The 21,338-nt window shown below is 52.8% G+C and overlaps 1 protein-coding gene across 1 annotated transcript in view; it reads right to left on the bottom strand.

Annotated features, from left to right (window-relative positions):
* The window catches only part of PAX7 (paired box 7), a 112,839-nt gene extending 100,447 nt beyond the window's left edge, over nt 1-12,392 (bottom strand). The window contains exons 1-4 of the mRNA XM_009000509.5: nt 11,842-12,392; nt 8,997-9,232; nt 8,258-8,387; nt 7,187-7,315 (exon numbers count right to left, since the gene is read on the bottom strand). Coding sequence (XP_008998757.1) covers nt 7,187-7,315; nt 8,258-8,387; nt 8,997-9,232; nt 11,842-11,926 — 580 coding nt within the window. The 5' untranslated portion in view covers nt 11,927-12,392. The remainder of the gene's footprint in view (nt 1-7,186; nt 7,316-8,257; nt 8,388-8,996; nt 9,233-11,841) is intronic.
* Between the last annotated feature and the right edge of the window lie 8,946 nt (nt 12,393-21,338).

Raw genomic sequence — 21,338 nt, 5'->3', positions numbered from 1 at the left:
CGCTCGCCCTCTCCGCGAGTGCTCTCCCGCCGGCTGTCTCTGGGTCCTGCTGGTTCTCCTGATCCGCCTGTCCCAGGGCCAGCCTCTCGGTGACTCTGCATCTCTTTGTCTTTCTTCCTGGAGCTCGGCGCCTCCCTCGGCCCCTCCACGTCGTCCAGCGTCCTCAAACAGTACGCACGATTCTCTTCAGCTGCGCTCAGCCTTTCTCTCTCTGAATTTTCTAGCTCTCTTCTCCTCTGTGGCTCTGTCTCTGCTGGGTCTCCCCACCCCTCCCTTGGTCTCCACCGGAGCTCAGGCCCATCGCACCTCCGTGACCAGGGCAACTAAGCCACGGAAAGGTCCATTCGCTGACCCGCAGACAGGGAAAATCGGACAATTCGCCGGCAGCAGACGCACAGAGCCCCGCGGCGGTCCCAGTGCCCCTCACAATCCACCCTGGCTCAGCTCGGCTGCCCAACCAGGGGCCAGGCACGCGTGTCCAAGGCGCCCTGGAATGCCCTCGGGGCCTCTTCGGAGCTGGACTTGGGGCGCACACAACTTCCCCTCACCCCTCCCGAGGCTACAGCGACCGGCAGACGCTTTTCCTCTCCCAGGGGGTTGAAGTTCCAAGTGCAGCCGACCCCCCTCCCTTCCACCCCCTTCCCCACACCCCTTCCTTTGGCCCCCGCCTCCCCTTTGCCCTCGACCCCGTCTCTTCCTTCTCCAGGCCCCTCCCCATTCACAAGCTGGTAGTTCCCCCTGCGCTCTCTCTGGACTCCTTCTCTGCCTCACCTCGCCCCCACCCCACTCCGTTTGAAGTTTTGGAGAGATCTATCTACTATTGGCGAAGTTTCCCCCTTAGGTCACCGTTCTGCCTTGATTCGATTTGGGAAGGCAAGTTCCCTCCCTCCTCCTGCCCACCCCAGCCGGGGCCAATTGCTCCAGAGCAGGTCAGAAAGCGCTGACCCCATTTCCACCTTTTCCTCTTTCAGCCAGAGTTGGGGGAAGGGGAAAAGAAGAGGGAAGGCCCGGGACAGCAAAAACCGAGGGGGGCATTCCAATCTTCCAAGCGCCTCTGACCCTCATCCTGAGTTTCCTAATTACCTCTTTAGTCTGCAATGGGAGTGAGAGAAGAGCTATTTTTCTGGAATTTCTGGAATGTGCCCCCCCCTTAGTCATGGCCTTCAAGGCCCCAAAGCCTCTGGAGAACCTTCCTTTGGGGGTCTCTCCTCTGTGCAGGAACCCTTCCCTCACCCAGGTATTGTCTTTTCTGGGGTGTGACTTGTGTCTAGTCTTAGACTATGAGCTTCCAGGGCCACGGCCAGGACCTTGTACATTACATGTTTATATCCTTAGGCGCTCTTGACCCGCAGTACAAACAGAAGCCTCATCAACTTTGTTGATGATAAAATGATGGCAAATAGAAACTCCAAAGAGGTAACCTGGAAATAAATATCATTTGCTCAGCCCTCTTTTCTTATATAAAAATGTTTTTATATAATATTATTTATATATAATGTAACGTGAAACAACTATCATTTTCAGAAAGACATTCTTAAAAAAAAAAACACCCAAATAATCACCTTACTGCTTTAAGGCTACTGTTATATGTGCTTTTAAATCCTTCCATGTAAATTCCACTGAAAATTTGGAAAGCTGTGAAAGGGGAGGGGGCCGCGGGAGTTGGGGGGAGGTTAATCCGGGTTTAACGCTGCGATGCAGTCTTAGGACCAGGGTTAGCCTGATTGCGTTATCTCTCCCCAACATTTGAGACGCCCATATTTTACCCAGCCAAATAGCTCCGAGAGCAGCGCAGATGGCTGCCGTGGTCGCGCCTCAGGAAAATGTGTTATTAATATCTAAATAACTTCCCAATACTGTCTGGTAAATCTCTCCTCCACCATTCCAAATGATGAATTCGTTTGAAGTCTTCCCCCAGCCCCATCTTTTCAATGTCTCTCTCTCTTCTCTCTTCTTCTTAGCCAGGCTTATTTCAAACTGGTAAATATCTAATTCCTTTAACCGCTGCGCCGTGCACACTAGTCTTTTAGGTACAAACGCCTCGAAACAGCCGGTGTGTGGCGGTGCGTGCCCCGAGGGGAACACAAAACCCGCACGCCCTCGCAGCAGGGGACCCTGCCCGGTTTAGACGTGCCTGCGTTCCAAGACCGGCTGAGCGCGGGAACCTCAATCCGGGAATCGAGCCCCTTTTCTTGCGCTCCCTGGGGACCCCCGCTTGGTTTCCCATGGAGTCCCAAAGGCACCCCCCCACATACTCAGCTCTTCCGCGGCTCCCAGTCCCCCCCCCGTTTCCACCCCTTCCAAGCTCTCAGACGGCTTCCCCCGCTCTCCGGGGCGGATAATTGCCCTCCGCTCGCCTGTTCTCCCTTGTTTAAAGTTTGTTTTCTAAATGTCTTCTATTAGATTATGCTCGTTCATTCCCCCTCCAACCTTATCTCCTTCTGTCTCTTCTCTCCTTGCCCGTCACACTCGATTTAGGCACGAGTTTATCTGGCAAACAGTTTGCAGACTTTGTTTATTTACCGCGGGTTCTGGGGCTGCAAGCGCGCGAGCGCCAGTGTTTGCCTTTGTAATAGTTATCTTCTCATTGTTGTTCCTCGTAAGTCTCCGCTCCCGCCTCCCTCTCTCTCTTCTTCGGTTGGGGAGGTGGAGGGAAGAAAAGGGGAGCCTTGTCAGCCCAGTGTGGGCTCGACCCCTCGCCGGGAGCCCCCTCCTCAAGGAGGTTCCCAGCTCCGCACGCCCCTCTCCGCTCGCCCCATCCCCCCCTCCAGCCCCCGACCGGGTGAGCCCCTCCTGCGCCCCCTCCCTCTCTCCCTCTGGTCGCGCTGGATATCCTCCTCCTAGCGCTGCCTAAAGCCGGGAATTGCCTGACACCCTCCCATCTTCCTCCGAGCCCCCATTATGCGAAGCTGATCCCACTCTGAACAGCTTCAAATCCCGCCTGGACTCTGTTTGATTAGATTGCCAACCCGGGGTAATCCTTTGATTTGGTGGAGTGTCAATTACCTTTCTCTAAACACACATTTACAGAGGAGGGAACTTGTTGGTTTAAATCAATGCAGATTGTTTCGTGATAAATGGACTATCACCGTCCCCTCCCTCGCCCCCTTTTCCGAGTCTCCCGTCCCTCTCCGCCCCCTCCCCTTCTCGGTTCTCGAAGATCCCATAAACAATGTCCCTTCCAGGTGTGAAGTCGAAAAAATGGTGTGGCGGAGGGGAGCCATGCCCCCCTTCCCCTATTCACTCGCTCCCCCGGAGCCTAATTAAATTTGGCAGGTCCTTGTACACACAATCAAAACAGCTTCCTCCAGTGTAGCAAACGACCGAAAACCGCATTAGCAGCTATCGCCGCTGCCAAATTAAATTGTTTCCCACCTCCTTTTACAAGTGTCTAAAACCGACACTCCGGGCTCTCCCCTCCTTTCCGATCCTTCCCGTCATTTCCCACTCCACACCTGTAAGTTCCCTGCCTTAAAAATAAATAAAGCAAAAATGCGAAGTGAAACACATCTGCCTCACACACCCTCCTCGCCAACCCTCTCCCCAGCTCAGACGGTCTTTCACACCCAGGAAGTGTGCAGATTCTCCAGCTGGACTTCGACACCTCTAGGATTCCCCTCTCCCCACCCAGAGAAAAAGGCTGCCGCCACTACTACTACTTTTATTCCGATCTTGTAACTTTCCCATGTATTTCATATTAATTGTAACCTCCTTGGTCTTTCCATCTTAGAGACCAAAGTGGAGCCCCTGGTCCCAACCGGTCAGCTTTGGCTTAAACTGGTGCACTGTCAGATGCATGGGGCTTCTGTGTTCTTATTGTCTGTCACTGCTATTATTGTTGTTTATATTATTGCTTATTTTTTTGACACTCACTCCCTCAGCTCCCACTGAGGAATGGTTTGAGCCATTGCAAACCCCTATCATATTCCCCACAAGAATCTCTCTGAGCTCAGATTCTGTGAAAATCTTTTCCTTTCTCTTCCCTCCTCAGATCCACTCCCTGTTGGGTCCCTGCCCTGTCTCTCTCCTGATCCTTGGAGAAAGGGGTGAAGAGGAGGGAGTCTAAGTGCATGGAGGCAAGGAACTGTCCACTTCCCTCTGCAGGTGAGCTGAGCTTGGCTGGGGCAGGCACCTATCGGCAGCGGTCTGAGAATGCTCATAACCAACAATCCTAATAAGTCAGTCTTAACAAGGATGAGAGAGAGAGAGAGAGAGAGAGAGAGAGAGAGAGAGAGAGAGAGAGAGAGAGACGAACAGCCTCATGAATATCAGCCCAAGGGGAGCAGGAGTGAGCTGTTCAGAGATGAAAGTGCACAGAAATAAAAGCTCAATTTAATCTGCTTTAAAACCCTTCAACTTAACGTTTGTGCTTCAAACTCTGAGAGTGAGAACTGATTGCGGATAAATAGTTTCTTACCATGCCTGGAAGCTATTACACCCCTCTCCAACACAGTTTTCTATTCAGCAGTCCCAGTTTTCATTACCAGCTCTAATAAGTCTTAACATTATTAAATGCCAAGCGGACGATAGGAAAAAACGGACTCAGGGAGGGATCTCTCTTTAGTGCTTAAAGAGGAGAGCTCTTAAACCCCTTCTTTGGCGGCTCCCTGCCATGAGAGGGGCAACTCCCCCAGAGAAAGCATTTTTTTAAGAGCAAGAATCGAAAACAAACTTGCGGGTGTGCACAACTCCCCCTTCTCTGCCCATGGGGCATCTCTGCCTCTCCCTACCTGGAAGACTCAGGTGGAGGTTGGAAGGTCTTGTCACCTTTAACTTGGCCATGAAACTGATGTCTGGGGCCTGGGAGAGAGATGAAGGGTTCACAGGAGGGCCTGCTGACCTGCCCAGGAACTCAAATAGGCAATGGATACAATTTGCTCACAGATGGCTAGATAGCCCTCTCTCATCTGCACCATCATATTGTTCATTCACACTCATCTAAACGCCCCCAGCATTCAGATCCAAAGGCCCGTGGGTGAACAGTCACACCAAGAGATGCTTATGCTTACACTGCCGTCCAGTGCACAATTACCGCACCCAATGCACCCACCGTCACGCAAAGACTGCAGGACTTCCTGGACACCAGGCTCACTGCATGAGATCATTTCATTTCTTCAGCTCCTCTAGACTCAGCACCTGTGAACTCAGCCTCCCCCATCTGGCACAGGCTTCTCTTTAAACCCTTGGAGATGCGGTGCTTCCTGGTTCTGCTGCAGGGAAAACCTCTCTCCAGCGAAGTGATGAGCAAAGGAATCCTCCAGACTGCACCATCTTTCCATCCTCTTCCTTCCCTTCCCTTCCCTTTTTTCTCAGAGGAAATTTACCTATTTGTGCTTCCTCACAAATTGAACTGGATACACTCCCTGTGTGAAAACATACCTGAAGTTTCTCCAAAGAAAACCAAACTAGTCTGCTTCTCCCTGGGATAACTCTCAGAAGAGCTGTGTTTTGTGCGGGGGAGATTATTTGTCCAGGAAAGATTATTCAAGTTCTATGTACCCCTCCCCCTTCTCAGCCCACAAAAAGTCCATCTAGTCTCCTTCCAATAGGAACTGAAATTAGGACTGGGTCCCCCAGCAGGTGTCCAGGGTCAGAGGCCTGGCGTTGCCGGGCTGCCTCCCGCTGCAGACCCGAGGCCCCGCGGCAGGCCCCGCACAGCGGGGCACCCGGTACAGCTCTCTCGGTCCCTTTCTTCCTTCGCCCTTTTGTCCCGGGCGGGACAGCCGCAGCACTAGGGGCCCGGCTTTCCTTTCGCTCTGGGCCGCTCTCACAAGGGACCGCCCGGCCCCCATCCTTCCTCACCGGACCAGGCCTGTGGGGGCTGGGCGAAGATAGGAGTTGTCTTAGTAAGCCGGCTTTGTCTGTGAAGTTCATCTTCAAGTTTGGGAGGGTCTGCTGAGAACTGGAGAGAGACCTGGGCTGGGAGTGCTTGGGACGCGAGGAGAGGGGTGCTGGGAGAAGACTCTGGAGGGAGGAGCCTGGAACCACACAGGCTCTTTGTAAGCTTTCAGGTTCCAGAGCACTCGCCACTTTTTCCAAAGCCGTGGATCTGCGGGTTCCAATGGCCACTGTCTTTCCGATTGCCTCAGCTTGCCGCCTCCCCGCGCGAGTGTTTGGGGCCTTTTCTTTTAACTGTCAGTCTTTGTGACTCTGGGTCTTCCATTTCTGTTTCTTTCCCGATCGCCCCTTAACGTCCACTTACCAAGTCTCAAAGAGAACTAGGAGGGGAACTAAGGGCGATGAGGAGGGGGAGAGGGTAGTGAGGAAGAACTTTCCCTTTCTTCTCTCAAAACTTCCTCCCGTCAAGAAACAAAAGCACAATCCCCTTCCCCGGGTTTGCGGGCGCTAGATAACTAAATGCCTTCCTTAGCTGATCCGGAGATAAGGCGAGGCGCTGGGCTCAGACTCCAGCTTGTCCGCAGAGGCCGCGCTAAGAATGGGGAGAGGGTGTGTGCAGCCTCAGTCTCTCCCCCACTAGGATCCTCCGACCCTGGGCAGCTGGGAACTTGGCCTCCACTTCCAGCCCCGCCGGCGCACGCCAAAGTGGAACGCACCCTCTATCACCCAGTCCGCCCTGGCAACGCGGGGCTGAGAGTCAGGCGGCGGCCCTGGCTAATTTTTATTGATTGCAGCGGTCAGTCAACTGTCAGGCGGGGTTTCAAGGGACCGTTTAGAGAGCGTGTGCGAGTCTGGTTAACAAATTCATTTAGGGAGCCTCGGGCCGGCTCCTCCTTCCTCGCTCCCCGCCCTGCACCCCCTCCCCCTGCCTCCATTTCCCACGTTTCCTATAAATAATTGATCGACACCGGGAGTAGCAGCCAAAACACCAGCCCTGGAGGACACACTTCCCGCAGTACTAGGGTAGACCCGGCGCGCACGGCGGTGGCACGGTTTGCGGCGAACGGCGCCCAGCCCCGCAGCCGGGCTCTACCGGGACGCACAAGCAGTCCGCGCCCCGTCTCTGCCGCTCAAAGAAGGCGCGGGCTCCACATCCAGCCCGCATCCGGGGTGCGCACCGAAGGGGCACTGTCGGCAAAGCCTGAGGGGCTCCCGGCTGCCTCGCAGCCTGAGAGTTCTCCCGCTGGAGTTCTAGTCTCCTGCTCCGGCGGCGCGAACGAACCTCCGGCCCGCACACCTGAGTGTGGGAAAACCCGGGCTGGGGCCTCGCAGCCCCGGAGTCCCCTACCTTTATCGCCCAAGATGCCGTCGATGCTGTGTTTGGCCTTCTTCTCGCCGTCGTCCTCCTTCTTGTCTGCCTCATCCTCCTCCTCTTTCTTCCCGAACTTGATTCTGAGCACGCGGCTAATCGAACTCACTAAACCTCAGAAATTCAAAGGCAAAAGAGCGAGTATAAGTTGTTGGGGCAGAGGAGCGAGCGGTGGCCTGGGCCCCTGGGAGAAAGTCAGGAAGCCCCCGGCTTCCTTATAGATATCCATTCATCCCTCTTCCAAACACAGGCTTCCATAACGGGCACTCACTTGGGGAAGTCTGGCTCACACCGGGGCACTCATAGGGTGGCTAGACTGCATTCCTATGCAGATGCTTGCACGCAATTGTGCCTTACACTGTCACCTGCCCTAGCTAGGTGCACTTCCACCCACACCCCTGAGAGATCCCAGGACCTCCCTGGAGTCTCTCCAGCCCCTGCTGCCACCCCCACACTTAGGTGTGCATCCTGGCCCTGCATGCCTGAAGGCAAGCACACGCGCGCGCGCGCACACACACACACCCCCCAGGTCACTTTCTCTCTCACAGGCAGTATGGTTTGGGACCTCCAAATGTGGGACCCAAATGGCTGGTGGTGGCAACAGACCAGAAATGATGACTCTGGACAGCGGTCCAGGGAAGCCAGTGGGCATCCACTCTCTTAGGACAGACCCATCTATTAAAGCCACTTCTCCAAGAAAGCTCCAGGGGAGCTCTTATCATCCAACTTTCTAGGTTGACTTTTTGTCCATTCCTGCCTGCCTGCCTGTCTGCCTACCTTTCTTCCTCCTCCCTTTCATCCTTCCTTTTCTTCCCTCTCTTTCTTAACTTTTTTCTTTCCCTCTTCTTTTCTTTTTATCTTATTGCATTCTGTTTTTATTTACTCCCCTGTCTTAACTCTCTTTGCCTTTCCCATCTCATTTCCTCCCAATTTCTCAGTAAGTTCCCTGTCAACCATCACCTCCCCTCCTCTCTCTCCCACCTCCAGCCCTCCACATCAGAGCCCTAGCAACACTCCCAGCCAGGTCTGCTGGCTCAGCTGCCTTCTCACCTGAGGGCACAGTGCTTCGGTCACAGTGCCCATCCTTCAGCAGCCGGTCCCGGATCTCCCAGCTGAACATGCCTGGGTTTTCCCTCTTGTACTCCTCGATCTTTTTCTCCACATCTGGAGTCGCCACCTGCTTCAGAGGTGGAGGTGGTGGAGTGGAAGTGGAAAGATGGGGTGGGGGGAGGGAAATACTTTTAATATCACCTCTTACGAGCCCCAAACCAGGCTGGTGGTTCTGGTTACCAAGTGTCCCCCTACCCTCCAAGAGATTGGCTTTATCCTTTCAAGAAACTGGTTCCTGGATCCCAGGAAGGCAGTTGGGGGCCTGGCAGGGTGGCAGGGGGTGGGGGTGAGACAGGGATAGGCAATAAAAACCTCTAATTAGGACCCCCAGGGTCCCCCTCATTATCTCAGGGAAGACTGAGAGAAGATGTCTTCTGGTCTTGTTAGGTGATGGGGGATTGGATGGGGACTGAGGCAAATGTGCAAATGTGGGGACAGCCCAGGAATGGCTCATTGGCCTCAATGTCTAGGACAACCCAGACCTCACTTAGCCCCATCCCTGAGAAATTCAAATAATAGGAAAACAAAAGGGAGGATATCTGGGAGTAGGAGACACCCTCCAGCTCTACTTTCCTACAACCTAGTGACACTGGATGACACAAGGTAGTAAGAGGGGCCACAATCAGGATCCCCCGACCATGAGAGGCCAGCTGCCAGCCTCTGTGGCAAAGACACTCACTCTGGGCTTGCTGCCGCCGATGGCCCCAGGCCGGATGGACCCGGTCTCCTGGTATCGACAGAGAATCTTGGAGACGCAGCCGTGGGAGACACGCAGCTGGCGGGAGATGACACAGGGCCGGATGCCATGGTGGGCCATCTCCACTATCTTGTGGCGGATGTGGTTAGGCAAGGGTCGCCCGTTGATGAAGACCCCTCCCAGCTGATTGACCCGGCCTTGGCCAAGCGGGGTGGACACTGGAGAAGGGAGAGGAGATGCAGGAGAGAGGCACAGGGTGAGGACGGAGGGCAGACACTGAGTGTACCCCCTGACTCCAGTTTTGTCCGTTTGAACCCCAAGGCCCCAGACAGCGATCCTGGTGGTCCTCATACTGGGGCTTTGGTAGGTAGGTAGTTGGAGAAACAACTGCCATAATCTAGGAAATCTGCAGAGATGGAGAGACAAGTCACAGCTGCAAGAGTCTCCCCAGATGCTGTGCCCCCCAACTCCTGCCACACTATGAGGGGTGAGGACACAGCTGGGGGATTTGAATGCTGCTAAGAAGCAGAGGGAGACAGGTGAGACAGCAGAGCTGCAAGGCTGGTAGAGCCTTAGAGATCTTGGGACCAATGACTCTCTGTCTCTTAGGCTGAAGAGTGTGGGCTGCAGGCCTGCCAGCGTCTCAAAGAGGCCAATAACTGGTGTGATGGTGGCTCATCTGGTCAGTTCCACACTCCTGATAGTCAGGAATGATCCCATTTTGCTGGAGTCTGGAAAGGGCTGTTTGATTACTACATTTACAGCTCTGGCTGGAGCAGCGGAACTGTCTCAGGGAACAGCTGAGACAGCCGAGGGACTGGTGACATATGCTGTTGGCTGCTGCCTCCGAGGGTACCTGGCTTTCCCTTGGGTGACTCCCCTTGCTTCTAACCACCCTCGAAGTCCTAATTTCGTTTTCGGACAATTGTAGGACCCACTCCACTGCCCCAAAGCTCCTAAATAAAATAGTTCAATTGGCCACACAAATCCATAAACCGTCCCTGTAGGCTCTGTGAGGCTGGTAGGCTGATGGGCCACAGTCCCCAGGTGGTGGTGACTTAGGGAACCGGGAAGACAGTCATCCCCGGTATGTGCTGGGGAGGGGAGAACGCCCTGGTCACCTTAATGCAAAGTCTACACAATTTCCTCACAGAAGGTTGGGGGGACACCCAGCGCACTAATCCGGCCTCGATCCCCCCAATTTGGGGACTCAGCGGCTGCGGAGATGTGGAAGATTAGAACGATTTCACAGCCGCAGGAGTGGAGGGAGCCGACTTGTAATTGAAAGGGAGGAGGTGAGAAGAGTCTCCGCTGCTGGGCCGTTCCCACCGCCCCCTCCCTCGCTTTCCCGGTTCCCCCACCTCTCTTTGTAAAAGTAGGTGTCTGAAGCCACCCTCGGATTTAATCAGAAATCGTGCGTCGCAAAGTCAGAGTCACTCGGTCTCCGTGGCGGGATATGCCATTAGCGCTCAAGAGCTCTCGAGCGCCCAACTTTATATTCAAGAGCCTCTTTAGCGACCGGCACTCGGCTCTCCTCAGTATTCTGCGTCATGTTGGGCAAATATTGTTCTAATCCGCCGCGCGTCCTCAGCCGCCTGTTTTACTTGCATTCGCTACAGGAGAGTGGCACTGCAAATCCCCGGGTTTGCGCGCTCTCCCGCCTGCGTGGCTGCCTGCGCGTACTTGATCACGGAGCCGCTCTCTTCGCCTCTGTCTAATTCAGGGACCCAGCGCCGTCTCGCTGCCCAGGGGAGCTCCTCCCGGATCGCAGGCTGCCAGCCCGCCCACCCCCTCCCTGCCTTCTCTCCCCTTCCTCACGCGCCAGGGACTCTAATGATTACAAGAAGAGTAATTAAAAAAAAAAAGAAGTCGCACATATTTTCTAACGACTCCTCCGTGACACCCTAGGATACCTACCCCCAGAAGCCAAATGATCCGTCAGTGACAGGTTGAGGCCCTCCATTAGTTTAAAAAGAAAACAGAACAAAATCACAGGAGCGGGTCTCTCCGCCGGTGCGATCCCAGCCTTTTCTCCAGCCGGGGACCCTGTTTGCCGCCGCCCTTCCTCTCCGCTCTCCCCGAGCGGGCGCTGGAGGTTTTGGAAGGACGCGTAAAAAAATCAACTCCTTCCCCTCGTTTGGACTTTGCCGTGCCCCTCTCGCAGTTTTGAGGTTCTCTAAACCTCGCCGTTTGGAGGTTCTTTCCCGGGAGATTTCCAGAGCGCGCAAGCCCCAGTAAAAAGTTTTAGGGGGAAAATCGTTACTAATTATTATTTCCAATTAGTTTGCGTCCAGACGGAAAAGCAGGAGTGATTGAATGTGGCTTTGGCTGAAAGGGGTAGGCTTGGTAGTTGAGGTACATAAAGTATCACCCACGGTAGGTGGTTCTAAATAAAAGGGACTGGAAGACCAATCCCGAGGGTAGAAAAAATAATTCAAAACAAGAGCAGAAAGCCGGCAGCCAGCGAGCCCGGAGAGCTGAGAAACTGTCAGGGAAGAAGCGTGTGGAAATAATGAAAAGAGCTGAAATTCGCCAGGACCTGAAATTTACTAGGAGTCCAAATCTACCAGAAGTTCAGCCCTGCGGGTAAAGGCCGGTAGCTCGGGACCTGTGAAGCGAAGGCCGCCGGTCAGTGAAACTCACGCAGAAGCGGACAAGAATGGGTCCCAGAAACTTCCTGGGTTCCGCGCCCGGATGGGACCCAGAAGAGAACGGGATCCCTCTGCTACCGCCGGGGCCGCCACCACACTCTGGAGAACGCAGCCTCTCCAAGGACCCCGAGTTTCGCGCGGTGGAGTCGCAGAGAGGACAGCCTGGGCGCTCTTACCTTCCAAAGGGAATCCCGTGCGGGGGTAGTTCTGCCCCGGAGCTGGCCGCATCATTCTCGGTACGGTGCCGGGAAGGGCCGCCATTCTTGCGCACGCCGGGGACGAATCCAAAGTCGGCAAAAATCGCTTCCCGTCCGCTCCCTTCACCCCTGCTGCGATCTCTTTCTTTCCGTCTTCTTCGTCTTCTTTTTTTTAACCTCTTCTCCCTCCCCTCTGCACACACTCCCTACCCCCACCCCCCACCCCTGGCTGCAGTCAAACCCGTCCAGAAGCTGGGGAGGGGGGTGAGGTGGGGGGCGGAGGTTGGGGGGAGGGAAGGTGGCGACGACAAGGAAGTTCAAACAAACAAACACTCCAGCCCCAAGTCCGCCTCTGCCGGCTGGGCTCTGCCAGAAGTTGTGCGGGCTGAAGGGCGCGGCAAAACCAGGAGACGAAGCCCGGCAGCGGAGGGGACCCGGGGGGACGCGGCCGGAATAGGGGCCGCCAGCCTCCGAGTGGCAAGCGCCGCGCTCTCGCGCTCGGGGCCAAAGTTTCCGAGCCGGGAGACTGCGGAGTGGATTTCGTTCTCGTATTTATTTATATATTTATTCTCTCGCTCTCACTCCCTCCCTCTTCTCCACGCCTTCTTTCTCCGGACCACACTCGCTTCTCCCTCCACACCAGCTTTCACACTCCCGCCCCCTAGGAGACCCGGGGACGGTTGGAAGAAGGAGCCTTCTCGGGTTTCGGGGCTGGAGGGGGCGACCCGGGGTGACGAGGTTGGGGGAAGAGAAATGGAAAAGCGAGGGGGCGCGAGTGATCAGCTGGGTAAGTTGTGCAAAAGTGTTCACCGAAGTACGAGGAAGGGGAGGAGGAGGAGGAGGAGGAGGAGGAGGAGGAGGAGGAGGAGGAGGCAGTGAACACGATCTGATAGGTTCGGACTTTTCTTTTATTCATGAGGAGGGAAGGGGGCCAGGGCGCAAAGGAGCAGAGGACCAATAACGAAAAGAAATCGCCAACGAATATTTCTTTCCCTCGTTTCTAATCCCCGGCTCGACCTCGTTTTGGGGGAGAATTTGAACCGCCGTGAAAACAGAGGGAGGAGATCCTGGCGAGTTGGGGGCTGGGGGAGAAGAGGAGGGGGCCAACTTTGTCCCAGTGCCTTCCTTTGATGAATGGGCCGGATCCGCCGAGTCCCCGGCCCCCAGGTCGCCCACGGCCGCTCTTGGCGTCCCGGCTCTAAGGGAATGTCTGCCTCTGGCCAGGAGCCTCTCTGGAGTCTCGCCTTTTCTCTGGCCTCCCAGGGGCGGAATCCGCTGTATTTCTCGTTCTCTCCCTCGTCTTACACCCTCTGAAATTCCTCCAGTGAGGCTCCCCAGGAACCGGCCTGGGGTGACTTGAAGGGAGGAATTCTTACTTTTTCGGTGTGATACTGTCAGAGCCCCGGTGTTCGGTTCTTACTCTCCCTCCCCGCCACTCTGAGAAGCCCCCAGTAACCCTATCTGGTTCCGAGGCTTGGAAAAGTGGGTTTGCCAAGTGTTAGGGACCGGTCTCTTCCTCCCCTTCCAGCCCCACCCGGTACAGACACCTCCAGCCGCCGCCGCCCTTCTCCGTCCCCAAGGCCAGGCCCAGAACTCCTTTCCAGCAGGTAGTTGGGTTTACAGGGAAGTGGTGCCTGTATGAGGACTTGGGAGTCCAAAAAGGTGGGAGCTGGGAGGGAGGGAGCCGGTCAAGACTTCTGAGCTCATCAACTCGGAGCTCCTTTCTGGTAGGTTTGGGGGGACATCCTAATTAAATGATCGGGAATTGGGGTGGGGTGATCAGAGGTTCCTGAATTCTTTGCTCTCTGAAGCCAGGGTGACCAGTAGCCTCAACCTCCGGACACAGTCCTGGGGGCGAAACGCCCTCCCAGCGGGGCAGGACGCCACAACTACAGGCCTTTTGTCTCCTGGGGGAAAGAGTGTCTCTGGCCCCACGCTGGAAGCAAAATACAATAAAATGAACCCAGCCCTCAAACTTGCCCCCTGCCGGCCCTCTCCTGGCAGGGCAGTGGGGTCAGCCTTGTCTTAGCCTGGGGCGCTCACCGCTGGCTGGCCCCAGGGTGTCCTCATCCCTCCCCTTTGCCTCACCTGTGACCTTTGCCCCTCTTAGCCTGTGACAGATCTCCCTCCTCTCCCCACTGTTCTAACACAAGGGGCTCATCAGATTTTTGGGGGGACTTCTGGGAATGGGGGCCCTGCTGAAAACTTGTTAAACTCATACTGTCTCTGATTGAGAAGGAAGATACCAAGTAGCTTTAGAATTGGAAGGGGGACACCAGGGTGGTTTGCCTGGCCCAAATTATGGGGCCCTTCCCCAGGAGAGATTGGGGGAGATCAAGCTTTAAGCCATAGCATAGCATGTGTGCCCAGGGAAGATGTCAACCCCCTTACATCACCAGCCTTGCTGGGGACCTGGCCTACTTTGACCTCCGTAGGTGGGTATATATTCTTTATGTGTGTATATATATATGTATATGTATTTGTATGATATGCTCATATGCACACACATGCATATATATTAGGTATCTTACATATTCATCAATTCATTCATCACTAGTTGTCCTCTTTGCTTGGAAGATTTCCAGACACTTTTTCCACATGTTTATGAAATGGGCCAGGGTGCTTGTGTGTGAGGAGAGGCCTGTGCCTGGGTCTGTGTGTTAAGATGCAGGTGGGTTTTGTGTGTAGGTCTGTTTGGGGTCAGTTTGAGTAAGTCTGTCTTTCTAAGTGAGGGTCCATGTCTGTATTTCTGCTTTGAGGTCACCTCCATGCTGCCTTGGTATGGCTGTAAACATGGGTCAGGAATGTGTGAGTGTGTGTTTAGGTCAATTCTGGAGTGAGAAAAGACCTCCAGGGCGTACCGAGAGTGGGAGGCTCTGTCTCTCCTGGCTGGTGCTCTCAAAGCGTCTTGAGCCGAGTGGGGAGTGAACAGCTGGACACCTCTGCAGCCAGGGACCCTCAGAGCCTCAGGAGTCCTGCACTGGGGCCACCTCGTCCACAGTGTGGTCCCTCACCCTCCCCGCAAAAGACTCACAGAGGCGGGTACAGTCGTGACACCCCCGGTGTTTCTGCAGCTCGGGGATTCTGTGGGCCCCTGCAGGGGGAAGGGTTGTGGGGGGGGTTGTCTATTGGAATGAGCGTGGCCGTTCTTGCCTGTTGGAGACCAATTTCACAAATGATTTTTGCAACAATTAAGGAGTGTGGCGGGGTGAAATGGCGATTTCACATCCAGCAGGAGAAAGGAGGGTTCACCTGGGAACTGTGGCTGGGGGTTGGGGAGAGCAGCTTTCCCTCCTCTTGTTTCCCTTTGCATACCCCCTAAAAAAAAGTCACCCCCATGCAGACTTCATCAAGTCCCAAGACCTCCAGTTGCTGCTGGAAGGCTGTGAGGGGCTTTGGATTGTATGGGCTGGGCTGGACTCCTTCCAGAAAGTTTCCCTTTAGCCCTTGATCCCTCTTTCTGTCCCTCTCTGTCCTCACCCTCTTTCACCCTCTTTCTCTCTCACTCACACACTTTTCCTGTCTGCCCCTCTGTCCCCCTTAGTCTGTCTTATGGTCTCCTCCATCTGTTTTGTTCTTTTGGTCTTTCTCTTTTCCTCCTTGCCTTTCTGGCTTCACCCCAGCGGCTTTTCTCTGGGACTGTCTGTCTTGTCACCGCCCCCCACATCTCCATGGTTTCCTGAGGTATGTATGGGCCTCCACTGCTCTCTCGGCTGTAACTCAGACCTGAATCCCTGGGAAGATCCTCTGGTCCAGATGAGGTTGGCTAAAGACCTTGGGGAAGGGAGCCTCCTTCTCTACTTGGTCTGGGGGTGCATTTCCGGGCCCAGCCCAGCCCCCTGGTACCCCAGGAATCATTCCCATCCCAGTGTGGTCTGGCTTGGATGGTTGTCTCCATCTCCAGCTCAGCTGTCTGGTCTGAAATCTCTGCATTTCTCCTCTTCCCTTTTCTTAAGGGCAGCAACAAGGCTAATAGGAATTCTTCTTCCCGAATTCCCAAGTGGCATCTTCCAAACCCAACTGAAATGGGACGGAAATAAATAGGCCCAAGATACAGAAGCAAGACCCCAGGTTGAGTTCAGCTGGGGAAACTTGGCCTGTCTCTGGCTGCTCCCTCCCAAGACAGGCCACAAAGGGGCTCCCTCCTCCCTGCACCCAAGTGGTTGACAGCCTCTTCACCCAGCCCAAGGGAGAGGACGCTCTTTATTTCAGATCCCTGTGTCATGAACAGTTTTTGAAAGCGATTACCCAATAAATATTCCTTTAAAGGGTGAAAAATCCACCTTGAAAACCAGGGGTTTTGATTTCATTGGGGGCCTTTTTGCATTTTCAGAAGCTCCGGCCTGCTCAGCACTGCTGGAAGAGGCCAAAGACATCAACAAATGGAATTATTCAGTCTTCAAATGTTCGATAACCAGAGAGGAGGGGGTGGGCGTGGGGGTGGGGAGCAAAACTGAACATCCAGGAACAAAGGACTCTGGAGGCTCCTTCCAGGTTTCCGAGGCTGGAATTCATCAGCGCTCCGTTTCCAAGAGGCACCCTGGAAAAAGAGCACCTTCTTTCTACTCCCTAAACCTTTTATTATTATTCTTTTCTTTTAAGAAGTGGCATTCTTCTGGGGTGACCTTGAAATAATCTGCCCAAACCTGAATAGGAACCAGAAAAGGAAATCAAGTTGTTTTCTTGCTTGATGTTTTCATTTTCCCCAGAAAAACAGAATAGTGTGCATTGGATTCCAGCTCTTAAGAGCTGGACAAGAATAACATTAGTAAAGATACAACAGTAATAATAAGCAGACTTCTCCCAGGCCTCCTGCTGAGTGGGCCTCCTCCCTCCCTTCTTCTTCCTTCCTCTCCTCCTCCTCTTCCTTTATCCCTTCTCTTCCTCATCCTTCCCTTCCTCTTCTATTTTCTCTTTCTTCTCTTCTTTCTATTCCTCCTCCTTCATCTCCTCCTCCTTTTTCCTTTTTTTTTTTTTTTTGAGATGGTTGCCCAGGCTGGAGTGGCATAATCTTGGCTCACTGCAGCCTCTGCCTTCTGAGTTCAAGCAATTCTCCCACCTCAGCCTCCCAAGTAGCTGAAATTACAGGGGCGCACAACCACCCCTGGCTAATTTTTGCATTTTTAGTAGAGATGGGTTTTCACCATGTTGGCCAGGCTGGTCTCGAACTCCTGACCTCAGGTGATCCACCCACTTCCCCTCCCAAAATATTGGGATTACAGGCATGAGCCACAGAACCTGGCCCCTCTTCTCCTCTCTTCCTTCTCTTCCTTGTGTTCTCCTTCCTCCCCTTCCTCCTCCTCCTCTTCTTCCTCTTCCTCCTTCTCCTTCCTCCATTCTTCCTTCTCCTCCCTGCTTTCTTATATATCCTCAGTTTCTCCTTCCCCTCTTCTTCCCCTTCCTCCTTTTCTCCTCTCTGCTTTCTTCTCCTCCCTTTCTCCCTCTTCTCCCTTCATCTCCTTCTCAGGCAGGTCCTGGGAGCCTTTTACCTCTCGAGGTTCTGGAAATAAAGATAAGTGAGGCTGAAACTTAGAGAGAGACCCAGGATGGGCCAAGGCGCTTCTCTCACTCCTCTTCCTCCTCTCTGCACTTCCCTCTCCTACAAATGCTTCTCTACTGGCTGTCAGAGATGTGGTTGAAGCCATCTTAACAAAGTGGTCCCTGATATCTGTAAAAGCCTTTCCTCTCTGCCAGTGCCTGGCAATCCCTCTTTCCTTTCCATTTCTGAAGTGGAAAAAGAACCTTCCCAGGAAGAAGAGAATGCCCCCACCAGCTCCCCTGCCAACCTGCCCCAGTCTGGTTCCAGTGGTTGAAAGGGAATGGATTGGGATGAAGTTGTGTTGGGATACGTTCATATGAAGATGTGAGGCTGAGAGCATGTGTGCACCTGTATAAGAGCATACAAGAACCTGTATACAAGTGAGTATGAGTGTGAGTGTATATGTACTTATGTGCACGTGTGCATGTGTGTACACACGAGTGCATATGCTCATGCAGAGATGTGAGGAAGGGCGTGTGTAACACAAATTTCTCTTTCCTGGCACCCTTTAGGAGCCTCAAGAGGAAAGCCTCTTCCCAAACTCCCAGCTGCCAGAACAAAAGACCAAGTGTCAGATGGTGTTGAGATGCCTTCTCCAAGTTCAATACGCACCAAGTCTAGCATGAATGGGTTGTAGACATTGCCCTTGGACAATTACCTTATCACAGCAGAGCATCTGTGGGACCTTCAAAGCACTTTCATTAAACAATCAAAGCGAGGTGGTGAGCCCAGCGCTGGCTGGCCTGGAGCTCAGGGCTGTGCACAAGCCCAGACGAACTTTCCCTCCAGGCCCCCAGGCTTTTTTCTAGGGGCTGAGACAAGATGGGAATGAGGATGAAGAGATCAAATGCTGCCTGTACTCCACCTCAGATTGGCTTGTTGAGAAGAGGAAACTGATGGAATTGAGTTTTCTTGTTTACAAGCCTTCTGCTTGGTTTACAGGACTTTTGCTTCCTTCTCTCCCTGGGGAGCTCCCTCCTCCATCACAGTTCAGTCCATGAGGAGGGGGTCTTTCCTCTCCCACAGGCAGGAGAAACATAAGGATGGACTTGGTAGAAGCTTTTGGAAGCTCCACAAGGACGAGGGTACTTGTTCTGTGTATTCATTACTGTACCCTAAGTACCATAGTAGACGCTCAATAAACGTCATTGGGTGAATAAGTGGATGAATGAATGATCCTAGCACATTGAACCTCGGCTTGCTCTTTGTGTGCTAAGGTTTCCTCACTGGTTAACTGGAGGCTTGTCCCATGGAGTACCACGAGGCTGCATGGTCACATATGCATGGCGAACTGTGCTTCAGTGGAACTGAAAACATGGCCATCTGTACTGTTGCAAGGAGCAGGGATGAGTTGGAGGAAGACACCCAGCATCGTGGTTGGTCTGCTGTTGGTTGGCACTAAATGCAAGCTGGCCTCCTTGCTTCACACTTCCTTGAGAGTCGGCCACTGGGATCTTTGTGTATTGATCTCTGCATTTCTAGAACGGAGCTCAGTGTCTTGAAGAACACAGATGGTTGGTTAGGTAATCCCTACACTTTGGGAGGCCATGGTGGGTGGAATATTTGAGGTCAGGAGTTCGAGACCAACCTGGCCAACATGGTGAAACCCTGCTTCTGCTAAAAATACAAAAATGATCCGGCCATGGTGGCAGGCACCTGTAATCACAGCTACTTGTGAGGCAGGAGAAATGCTTGAACCCAAGAGGCGGAGGTTGCAATGAGCTGAGATTGCACCACTGCACTCCACAACAACAAAAAAGCAAAGAACACAGACTGTGCAGTAAAGCGTGAATGACCTTGAACTTGGATGCTCATGTTACTCTTTGACCTTGGGCACCCACGTTTACAACTGGAATTTTTGAATGCCCACTCTGTGCCACACAGTTGACAGCAAGCCTGCTTAATCTCAAAGCTAACCCAATTAGAAGGTAGCAACATCTCTGTTTTACGAGGAAGAAACAGACTCAGGGAGGCTAGAGATGGGTTCAAGGTCAAAGAGCTATCAGGTAGTAGGGAAGAGACTTTTCTTTCCTTTCCTTTTCTTTTTGAGATGGAGTCTCCCTGTCACCCAGGCTGGAGTGCAGTGGCACGATCTCGGCTCACTGCAACCTCTGCCTCCCAGGTTCAAGCCATCCTCCTGCTTTAGCCTCTCAAGTAGCTGGGATTATAGGTGTGCACCACCATGCCCGGTTAAGTTTTTTGTATTTGTAGTAGAGATGGGGTTTCATCATGTTGGCTAGGTTGATCTCGAACTCCTGACCTCAGGTAATCTACCTGCCTCGGCCTCCCAAAGGGCTGGGATTATTGGCTTGAGCCACTGCCCTGGCTGGGAAGAGATTTTTCACTTAGGCCTCCTGGATTCCAAAGCTTTCTTGCTTCTGTTTCTTCTCTCACAGCCTCAGTTTCTCTTTTTGTAAATGAGATGATCCTCAACACTGAGCATAGAGACCGGTGCATGGTGGGTGCTCAGAGGTGTTGCTGAATGAATGAATGAATGAAGCTGAAACATTCTGATGACTGTGAGATTTTAGATATTGCCTTGAGAGTCCTGGTGGGGGTGTGGGACTGTAGGATCAGAGAATGTTACTGCCAGGAGGGAGCCTTTGAGCTGACCTTGCTCAAGGATTTAGCAGCTTAGAGAGCCTCACCTGCTTTCTGGGCATTCTGGGGAAGCCAGACAGGCTTTTGCTGGACCAGAAGGTGCTTAGCCTGGGGAAGGAGGTGGCCAGTCTAGGGGTACCCAGGAGCCTCTGGCAGGTGCCAGGTCTTCATTGAAATGTATAGGTGGAAGTGAGAATGCACTGCATATTTGTCTAGGTGAATTAAAAGCACAATCCCCATTTCCCAGAGGGAGCAGTTGGTTCATATTTATACATTTAGTCTTACAGGTGTAAAATAGGTTTCCTTTATGCTTATATAATAATTTTTCATTTGAATTTCAAGGCTTTATTCCCTTCTTTGGATTCAAGTCTTCCACCTGAACCCGATTCTCTCCATAACCATTAATTCCTTCATCATAAAAATGAATTCCATCTAATTCTCTATAGAGGCAGTTAGAGCAGATCAAAAAGTACCTTTGCAAAGGGCTCCCCCCTCTTCCACCATTGTAGTTTCCAGCTCGCCTGAGTACCCACCCCCGCTACCAACACTGAGTTTCAGAAACCAGGGCTTGGAGCACAAAAACTTATTTCTCTCGCTCAGGAAGGGTTGTGTGTGTGTGTGTGTGTGTGTGCGCACATGTGTGTATGTGTGTGTGTGCATTCACATGCACATGCTGGCACCCCAGGTGCATTGTAAAAAATGCTCCTCACTTTCCAAAAGGCAGCAACCACAATAATAATACTAATAATAATAATGGGCGGGGTTTGGTGGCTCACGCCTGTAATCCCAGCGCTTTGGGAGGCCGAGGCAGGCAGATCACTTGAGGTCAGAAGTTCAAGACCAGCCTGGCTAACATCATGGTGAAACTCTGCCTCTACTAAAAATACAAAAATTAGCTGGGTGTGATGGTGCACACATGTAATCCCAGCTACTTGGGAGGCTGAGGCGTGAGAATCCCTTGAACCCAGGAGGCAGAGGTTGTAGTGAGCAATGATCATGCCACTGCACTCCAGACTGGGCAACAAGACTCTGTCTTAAAATAATAATAATAATAATAATAATAATGGTAACTCAGTACTCACAATGAGCCAGATACTGTGTTAGGTATGATATTATTTATTATATTAGATATATAAATGATATATTATTTAAATATATCATTATATTATTTAATCCTCACACAAATCCATGAGGTGTATATCAGCATCCTTATATGACAGATGAGGAGATAAAGGTCATGAGATGTGAAATAAATTGCCCAGGGTTGCACAGCGAGGAGAAAGCAGGGCTTAAAATTTAAAAGTTGAAATTATTTATTGATTTTAACAAATGTTTA

Source organism: Callithrix jacchus, chromosome 7 (genome assembly GCF_049354715.1).
Source record: "Callithrix jacchus isolate 240 chromosome 7, calJac240_pri, whole genome shotgun sequence".
Taxonomy (NCBI): domain Eukaryota; kingdom Metazoa; phylum Chordata; class Mammalia; order Primates; family Cebidae; genus Callithrix; species Callithrix jacchus.
The sequence above is the reverse complement of the archived record's forward strand: the minus strand, read 5'-3'. Positions and strand labels throughout refer to the sequence as shown.